At 56.0% G+C, this 9,801-nt stretch overlaps 1 protein-coding gene across 1 annotated transcript in view; it reads left to right on the forward strand.

The window, feature by feature from the left end:
• LOC121275132 (lysophosphatidic acid receptor 5-like) overlaps positions 1-874 on the forward strand; it is a 1,248-nt gene extending 374 nt beyond the window's left edge. The window contains exon 1 of the mRNA XM_041182547.1: positions 1-874. This exon is cut by the window's left edge and continues 374 nt beyond it. Within this exon, the coding sequence (XP_041038481.1) occupies positions 1-874 (874 nt within the window).
• The last annotated feature ends 8,927 nt before the right edge of the window (positions 875-9,801 follow it).

The raw sequence follows: 9,801 nt of genomic DNA on the forward strand, positions 1-9,801 counted from the left end.
CCGCCTGCAGTACTACGCCACCCACGCCTGGGCGATGGGCGACCTCCTCTGCCAAGTTGCCGGCTCCCTCTTCCAGATCAACCTCTATGGCAGCTGCCTCTTCCTGGCCTGCATCAACGTGGACCGGTTCCTGGCCCTTGCCTACCCGCTGCGGGCCCGGGGCCTACGGCGCCCCCAGGTGGCTTGGAGGGTGTGCGGCGGGGTCTGGGCCCTCATCGTGCTGGGGTCGGCCCCCGTGGCGCTGGCACACGACACCAGCCAGTGCCAGGGGCCCAACGGGACCCTGGAGTCCCGCTGTTTCGAGAGCTTTTCCCAGCGGGCTTGGAGGGAGGAGCTGCTGCCCCTCTTGGCGCTGGCCGAGGTCCTGGGCTTCCTCCTGCCCTTGGGCGCTGTGGTGTGCTGCTCGGTCCTTACGCTGAGCGCGCTGCTGCGGCGTATACGGGCAGGAGGAGGACCTGCCCTGCGCCGGCGCAAGACGGTCAACCTCCTGGTGGTCAGCGCCACCATCTTTGTGCTCTGCTTCGCCCCCTACAACGTGGCGCTGGCCGCCTATGGGCTGTGCAAGGCTGGGGTCGTGGGCTCGGGGCCTGAGTCCAGGGACCGTCTGCGCCTCGCCCTCCAGCTCACGGTACTGCTGGCCTCTGCCAACTGCTGCCTCGACCCGCTGGTCTACTACTTCAGCACCGAGGGCTTCCGCCGCACTTTCCGCACCGGAAGGGCTGAGTCCTGGGGGATGACCCTCCGGTCCGGGGGCAGGGGGACGGGGACGGGGAGGGGGCAGGGGGCGCTGGTCCTGGCCCCCGAGGGACGGCCCCACGGGCGCGGGGAAGCGGGGAGGAGGTCCGGCGGCGGGGGGAGGGAGAGCGTGGTCTGAAGGGGCTGAAGGGTGTTGGACCCTCCTTCCCTCCCCCTATCCCCAATCCCCTTCCCGTTCACTCCCACTGTGCACAGTCCCCAATCCCAATCCCCTTCCCGTTCATTCCCACTGTGCACAGTCCCCAATCCCAAACCCGTTCACTCCCACTGTCCACAATCCCAATCCCAAACCCCTTCCCGTTCACTCCCACTGTACACAATCCCAATCCCAAACCCGTCCCCGTTCACTCCCACTGTACACAATCCCAATCCCAAACCCCTTCCCGTTCACTCCCACTGTACACAATCCCAATCCCAAACCCCTTCCCGTTCACTCCCACTGTACACAATCCCAATCCCAATCCCCTTCCCGTTCATTCCCACTGTGCACAGTCCCCAATCCCAAACCCGTTCACTCCCACTGTCCACAATCCCAATCCCAAACCCCTTCCCATTCACTCCCACTGTACACAATCCCAATCCCAAACCCCTTCCCATTCACTCCCACTGTCCACAATCCCAATCCCAAACCCCTTCCCGTTCACTCCCACTGTACAAAATCCCAATCCCAAACCCCTTCCCGTTCACTCCCACTGTACACAATCCCAATCCCAAACCCCTTCCCGTTCACTCCCACTGTACACAATCCCAATCCCAAACCCCTTCCCGTTCACTCCCACTGTACACAATCCCAATCCCAAAACCCTTCCCGTTCACTCCCACTGTGCACAATCCCAATGGACCCAAACCCCTTCCCGTTCACTCCCACTGTACACAATCCCAATCCCAAACCCCTTCCCGTTCACTCCCACTGTACACAATCCCAATCCCAAACCCCTTCCCGTTCACTCCCACTGTACACAATCCCAATCCCAAACCCCTTCCCGTTCACACCCACTGTACACAATCCCAATGGTCCCAAACCCCTTCGCATTCACTCCCACTGTACACAATCCCAATCCCAAACTCCTTCCCATTCACTCCCACTGTACACGATCCCAATCCCAAATCCCTTCCCATTCACTCCCACTGTACACAATCCCAAGGGACCCAAACCCCTTCCCGTTCACTCCCACTGTACACAATCCCAATCCCAAAACCCTTCCCGTTCACTCCCACTGTGCACAATCCCAATGGACCCAAACCCCTTCCCGTTCACTCCCACTGTACACAATCCCAATCCCAAACTCCTTCCCATTCACTCCCACTGTACACGATCCCAATCCCAAATCCCTTCCCATTCACTCCCACTGTACACAATCCCAAGGGACCCAAACCCCTTCCCATTCACTCCCACTGTACACAATCCCAATCCCAAACCCCTTCCCGTTCACTCCCACTGTACACAATCCCAATCCCAAATCCCTTCCCGTTCACTCCCACTGTACACAATCCCAATCCCAAACCCCTTCCCGTTCACTCCCACTCTACACAATCCCAATCCCAAACCCCTTCCCGTTCACTCCCACTGTACACAATCCCAATCCCAAACCCATTCCCATTCACTCCCACTGTACACAATCCCAATACCAAACCCCTTCCCGTTCACTCCCACTGTACACAATCCCAATAGACCCAAACCCATTCCCGTTCGCTCCCACTGTACACAATCCCAATCCCAAACACCTTCCCATTCACTCCCACTGTACACAATCCCAATCCCAAACCCCTTCCCGTTCACTCCCACTGTACACAATCCCAATTCCAAACCCCTTCCCGTTCACTCCCACTGTACACAATCCCAATCCCAAACACCTTCCCATTCACTCCCACTGTACACAATCCCAATCCCAAACCCCTTCCCGTTCACTCGCACAGTGCACAATCCCAATCCCAAACCCCTTCCCGTTCACTCCCACTGTACACAATCCCAATCCCAAACCCCTTCCCGTTCACTCCCACTGTACACAATCCCAATCCCAAACCCCTTCCCGTTCACTCCCACTGTACACAATCCCAATTCCAAACCCCTTCCCGTTCACTCCCACTGTACACAATCCCAATGGACCCAAACCCCTTCCCGTTCACTCCCACTGTACACAATCCCAATCCCAAACCCCTTCCCGTTCACTCCCACTGTACACAATCCCAATCCCAATCCCCTTCCCGTTCACTCCCACTGTACACAATCCCAATCCCAAACCCCTTCCCGTTCACTCCCACTGTACACAATCCCAATCCCAAACACCTTCCCATTCACTCCCAATGTACACAATCCCAATCCCAAACCCCTTCCCGTTCACTCCCACTGTACACAATCCCAATCCCAAACACCTTCCCATTCACTCCCAATGTACACAATCCCAATCCCAAACCCCTTCCCGTTCACTCCCACTGTACACAATCCCAATCCCAAACCCCTTCCCGTTCACTCCCACTGTACACAATCCCAATCCCAAACCCCTTCCCGTTCACTCCCACTGTACACAATCCCAATCCCAAACCCCTTCCCGTTCACTCGCACAGTGCACAATCCCAATCCCAAAGCCCTTCCCGTTCACTCCCACTGTACACAATCCCAATCCCAAACCCCTTCCCGTTCACTCCCACTCTACACAATCCCAATGGACCCAAACCCCTTCCCGTTCACTCCCACTGTACACAATCCCAATGGACCCAAACCCCTTCCCGTTCACTCCCACTGTACACAATCCCAATCCCAAACACCTTCCCATTCACTCCCACTGTACACAATCCCAATGGACCCAAACCCCTTCCCGTTCTCTCCCACTGTACACAATCCCAATCCCAAACCCCTTCCCGTTCACTCCCACTGTACACAATCCCAATGGTACCAAACCCCTTCCCATTCACTCCCACTGTACACAATCCCAATCCCAAACCCCTTCCCGTTCACTCCCACTGTACACAATCCCAATCCCAAACCCCTTCCCGTTCACTCCCACTGTACACAATCCCAATCCCAAACCCCTTCCCGTTCACTCCCACTGTACACAATCCCAATCCCAAACCCCTTCCCATTCACTCCCACTGTACACAATCCCAATCCCAAACCCCTTCCCGTTCACTCCCACTGTACACAATCCCAATCCCAAACCCCTTCCCATTCACTCCCACTGTACACAATCCCAATCCCAAACCCCTTCCCGTTCACTCCCACTGTACACAGTCCCAATCCCAAACCCCTTCCCGTTCACTCCCACTGTCCACAATCCCAATCCCAAACCGCTTCCCGTTCACTCCCACTGTACACAATCCCAATCCCAATCCCCTTCCCATTCACTCCCACTGTACACAATCCCAATCCCAATCCCCTTCCCATTCACTCCCACTGTACACAATCCCAATGGTCCCAATACCCTTCCCATTCACTCCCACTGTACACAATCCCAATGGTCCCAAACCCCTTCCCATTCACTCCCACTGTACACAATCCCAATCCCAAACCCCTTCCCATTCACTCCCACTGTACACAATCCCAATCCCAAACCCCTTCCCATTCACTCCCACTGTACACAATCCCAATGGACCCAAACCCCTTCCCATTCACTCCCACTGTACACAATCCAAATCACAAACCCCTTCCCGTTCACTCCCTAAGTACACAATCCCAATCCCAATCCCAGCCACAATCCCAATCCCCTTCCCGTATCCCAAGGCTGCCGCCCAACCACATCCCCAGTCTTCCTGAAACCAGCCAATCGTGCGTCAGTATTTGGGGACACACCCACCCGCAGCCTACGCTGCCCTCTGCTGGTGGAAGGCAGGCGTTGGCTTCAAGAACAAACCTAACTCGAACCCCCTGACCGTACCCTTCGCCTGAACCCGAGACCGTAACCCCTGACCCCCCCCACCACCGCCCCCCACCCCCCCCCCCCCCCCCACACCCCGGCCGTAACCTCTCACCCCGACCCTAAACCGAACGACAATCGGACCCTGGCCCGAGCTGTGACCTCTAGCCCTGACCCGCACCCTGACCCTGACCCTGACCCTCACCTTGGCCTTAACCCTAAGCCCCTGACCCCGAGCCTAACAACCGTCCGAAGCTGACCCTGACCCCTAACCCCTGACCCCCTGACCCTGATGCTGAGCCAAGCCCTCATGCCCAAAGGTGAAGTCGAGAAGGAGTCAGCGATCCGCCCACGACGAGGTAGTCAAGTCCTCTGTGTCGGTTGGATACCCTGTGGATTTCTCACTGCTGGGTGTCAAAGGAATTCATTCGGCAACTGTAAATCTAGAATAAACAAGCTCTTGTGATGCATCACCCCAATTTTGTGGCGTTTTCTCTCTGTCCGCCTCTCTCTCAGAGTCTCTCTGTCTCTCTGTCTCTGTCTCTCTCTGTCTCTGTCTCCCTGTCTCTCTCTGTCTCTCTCTCACTCTCTCCCTGTCTCTCTCTCTCTCCCTCCCTGACTCTCTCTCTCTCTCTTCCTCCCTGTCTCTCTCTCTCTCTCTTCCTCCCTGTCTCTCTCTCTCTCTCTCTCCCTGTCTCTCTCTCTCTCTCTCTCTCCCTGTCTCTCTGTATCTCTGTCTCTCTCTCTCTGCCTCTATCTCTCTCTGCCTCTTTATCTCTGCCACTTTCTCTGTCTCTCTCTGGCTCTCTCTTTCTGTCTCTCTCTCTCTGTCTCTCATTCCATTTCTATATCTCTCTGGCTCCCTCTCTCTGTTTCTGTCTCTCTCTCTCTCTCTGTCTCAATCTGCCTCCCTCTTACTTTCTCTGTCGCTCTCTGTCTCTTTCTCTCTCTTTCTCCGTGTCACTCTCTGCCTCTCTCTCTACCTCTTTGTCTGCCTCTGTGTGTGTGTGTGTGTGTGTGTGTGTGTCTCTGTCTCTCTCTCTGTCCCCCTCTCTCCCTCATTGTCTCTCTCTATGTCCCTCTCTCTCTCTGTCCCTCTCTCCCTTTCACTCCCTCTCTGACTTTCCCTCTCATTGTCTCTCTCTCTCTGTCATTTCCCTCTGTTTCTCCATCTCTCTCTGTATCTCTGTGTCTCTCTCCCTCTTTCTATCTCTCTATTTCTCTATGTCTGACGCACTCCACTTCTGAATACCGAGACGAGAAACATAATATTACCAAGATGACCGGCCCCAACATTTATTGCCCATCACTAATTTCGCCCTTGAGAAGGTTCGGGAGAGCAGAGATCTAGAACTGCTGCAGTTCCCGGTGTGGTGTAGGTACACCCACGGTGCTGTTAGGGAGGAGGTTCCAGGATTTTCTCCATGTGGTGTAGGTACACCCACGGTGCTGTTAGGGAGGAGGTTCCAGGATATTCTCCATGTGGTGTAGGTACACCCACGGCGCTGTTAGGGAGGGAGTTCCAGGATTTTGTCACGTGTGGTGTAGATACACCCACGGCGCTGTTAGGGAGGGAGTTCCAGGATTTTGTCCCGTGTGGTGTAGGTACACCCACGGCGCTGTTAGGGAGGGAGTTCCAGGATTTTGTCCCGTGTGGTGTAGGTACACCCACAGCGCTGTTAGGGAGGGAGGTCCAGGATTTTGTCCCGTGTGGTGTAGGTACACCCACAGCGCTGTTAGGGAGGGAGATCCAGGATTTTATCCGTGTGGTGTAGGTACACCCACGGCGCTGTTAGGGAGGGAGTTCCTGGATTTTGTCCCGTGTGCTGTAGGTACACCCACGGCGCTGTTAGGGAGGGAGTTCCAGGCTGTTGTCCCGTGAATTGTAGGTACACCCACGGCGCTGTTAGGGAGGGAGTTCCAGGATTTTGTCCCGTGTGGTGTAGGTACACCCACGGTGCTATTAGTGAGGGACTTCCAGGAGATTGTCCGTGTGGTGTAGGTACACCCACGGCGCTGTTAGGGTGGGAGTTTCAGGATTTTGTCCGTATGTTGTAGGTACACCCACGGTGCTGTTAGGGAGGGAGTTCCAGGATTTTGTCCGTGTGGTGTACGTACACCCAGGGCGCTGTTAGGGAGGGAGTTCCAGAAATTTGTACGTGTGGTGTAGGTACACCCACGGCGCTGTTAGGGAGGGAGTTCCAGGATTTTGTCCCGTGTGGTGTAGGTACACCCGCTGCGCTGTTAGGGAGGGAGTTCCAGGTTTTTGTCCGTGTGGTGTAGGAACACCTACGGTGCTGTTAGGGAGGGAGTTCCAGGATTTTGTCCGTGTGGTGTAGGTACACCCACGTCGCTGTTAGTGAGGGGGTTCCAGGATTTTGTCCCGTGTGGTGTAGGTACACCCACGGCGCTGTTAGGGAGGGAGTTCCAGGATTTTGTCCTGTGTGGTGTCGGTACACCCACGGCGCTGTTAGGGAGGGAGTTCCAGGATTTTGTCCGTGTAGTGCAGGTACACCCACAGCGCTGTTAGGGAGGGTGTTCCAGGATTTTGTCCGGTGTGGTGTAGGTACACCCACGGCGCTGTTAGCGAGGGAGATCCAGGATATGTCCGTGTGGTGTAGGTACACCCAGGGCGCTGTTAGGGAGGGAGTTCCAGGATTTTGTCCGTGTGGTTTATGTACACCGACGGCGCTGTTAGGGAGGGAGATCCAGGATTTTGTCCGTGTGGTGTAGGTACACCCACGGCGCTGTTAGGGAGGGAGTTCCGGGATTTTGTCCGTGTGGTGTAGGTACACCCAGGGCGCTGTTAGGGAGGGAGTTCCAGGATTTTGTCCATGTGGTGTAGGTACACCCAGGGCGCTGTAAGGGAGGGAGTTCCCGGATTTTGACCCGTGTGGTGTGTAGGTACACCCACGGCGCTATTAGGGAGGGAGTTCCGGGATTTTGTCCGTGTGGTGTAGGTACACGCACGACGCTGTGAGGGAGGGAGTTCCAGGATTATGTCCGTGTGGTGTAGGTACTCCCACATCGCTGTTAGGGAGGGAGTTCCATGATTTTGTCCATGTGGTGTAGGTACACCCATGGCGCTGTTAGGGATGGAGTTCCAGGATTTTGTCCATGAGGTGTACGTACACCCACAGGGCTGTTAGGGAGGGAGTTCCAGGATTTTGTCCCGTGTGGTGTAGGTACACCCACGGCGCTGTTAGGGAGGGAGTTCCAGGATTTTGTCCGTGTGGTGTAGGTACACCCATGGCGCTGTTAGGGAGGGAGTTCCAGGCTGTTGTCCCGTGAATTGTAGGTACACCCACCGCGCTGTTAGGGAGGGAGTTCCAGGCTGTTGTCCCGTGAATTGTAGGTACACCCACGGCGCTGTTAGGGAGGGAGTTCCAGGATTTTGTCCGTGTGGTGTAGGTGCACCCACGGCGCTGTAAGGGAGGGAATTCCGGGATTTTGTCCCGTGTGGTGTAGGTACACCCACAGCGCTTTTAGGGAGGGAGATCCAGGATTTTATCCGTGTGGTGTAGGTACACCCACAGCGCTGTTAGGGAAGGAGTTCCAGGATTTTGTCCGTGTGGTGTAGGTACATCCACGGCGCTGTTAGGGAGGGTGTTCCAGGATTTTGTCCCGTGTGGTGTAGGTACACCCACGGCGCTGTTAGGGAGGGTGTTCCAGGATTTTGTCCCCGTGTGGTGTAGGTACACCCACGGCGCTGTTAGGGAGGGAGTTCCGGGATTTTGTCCCGTGTGGTGTAGGTACACCCACAGCGCTGTTAGGGAGGGAGATCCAGGATTTTGTCCGTGTGGTGTAGGTACACCCACGGCGCTGTTAGGGAAGGAGTGCCAGGATTTTGTCTGTGTGGTGTAGGTACACCCACGGCGCTGTTAGGGAGGGAGTTCCTGGATTTTGTCCTGTGTGGTGTAGGTACACCCACGACGCTGTTAGGGAGGGAGTTCCTGGATTTTGTCCCGTGTGCTGTAGGTACACCCACCGCGATGTTAGGGAGGGAGTTCCAGGAATTTGTCCCGTGTGGTGTAGGTACACCCACGGCGCTGTTAGGGAGGGAGTTCCAGGCTGTTGTCCCGTGAATTGTAGGTACACCCACGGCGCTGTTAGGGAGGGAGTTCCAGGATTTTGTCCCGTGTGGTGTAGGTACACCCACGGTGCTGTTAGTGAGGGACTTCCAGGAGATTGTCCGTGTGGTGTAGGTACACCCACGGCGCTGTTAGGGTGGGAGTTTCAGGATTTTGTCCGTATGTTGTAGGTACACCCACGGTGCTGTAAGGGAGGGAGTTCCAGGATTTTGTCCGTGTGGTGTACGTACACCCAGGGCGCTGTTAGGGAGGGAGTTCCAGAAATTTGTACGTGTGGTGTAGGTACACCCACGGCGCTGTTAGGGAGGGAGTTCCAGGAGTTTGTCCCGTGTGGTGTAGGTACACCCGCTGCGCTGTTAGGGAGGGAGTTCCAGGTTTTTGTCCCGTGTGGTGTAGGAACACCCACGGCGCTGTTAGGGAGGGAGTTCCAGGTTTTTGTCCCGTGTGGTGTAGGTACACCCACGGCGCTCTTTGGGAGGGAGTTCCAGAATTTTGTCCGTGTGGTGTAGGTACATCCACGGCGCTGTTAGGGAGGGAGTTCCAGGATTTTGTCCCGTGTGGTGTAGGTACACCCATGTCGCTGTTAGTGAGGGGGTTCCAGGATTTTGTCCGTGTGGTGTCGGTACACCCACGGCGCTGTTACGGAGGGAGTTCCAGGATTTTGTCCGTGTGGTGTAGGAACACCTACGGTGCTGTTACGGAGGGAGTTCCAGGATTTTGTCCGTGTGGTGTAGGTACACCCATGTCGCTGTTAGTGAGGGGGTTCCAGGATTTTGTCCGTGTGGTGTAGGTACACCCACGGCGCTGTTAGGGAGGGAGTTCCAGGATTTTGTCCCGTGTGGTGTAGGTACACCCACAGCGCTGTTAGGGAGGGAGTTCCGGGATTTTGTCCCGTGTGGTGTAGGTACACCCACAGCGCTGTTAGGGAGGGAGATCCAGGATTTTATCCGTGTGGTGTAGGTACACCCACGGCGCTGTTAGGGAAGGAGTGCCAGGATTTTGTCTGTGTGGTGTAGGTACACCCACGGCGCTGTTAGGGAGGGAGTTCCTGGATTTTGTCCCGTGTGCTGTAGGTACACCCACGGCGCTGTTAGGGAGGGAGT

The sequence above is a fragment of the Carcharodon carcharias genome, unplaced genomic scaffold, assembly GCF_017639515.1.
Source record: "Carcharodon carcharias isolate sCarCar2 unplaced genomic scaffold, sCarCar2.pri scaffold_1045_ctg1, whole genome shotgun sequence".
Classification (NCBI taxonomy): Eukaryota; Metazoa; Chordata; class Chondrichthyes; order Lamniformes; family Lamnidae; genus Carcharodon; species Carcharodon carcharias.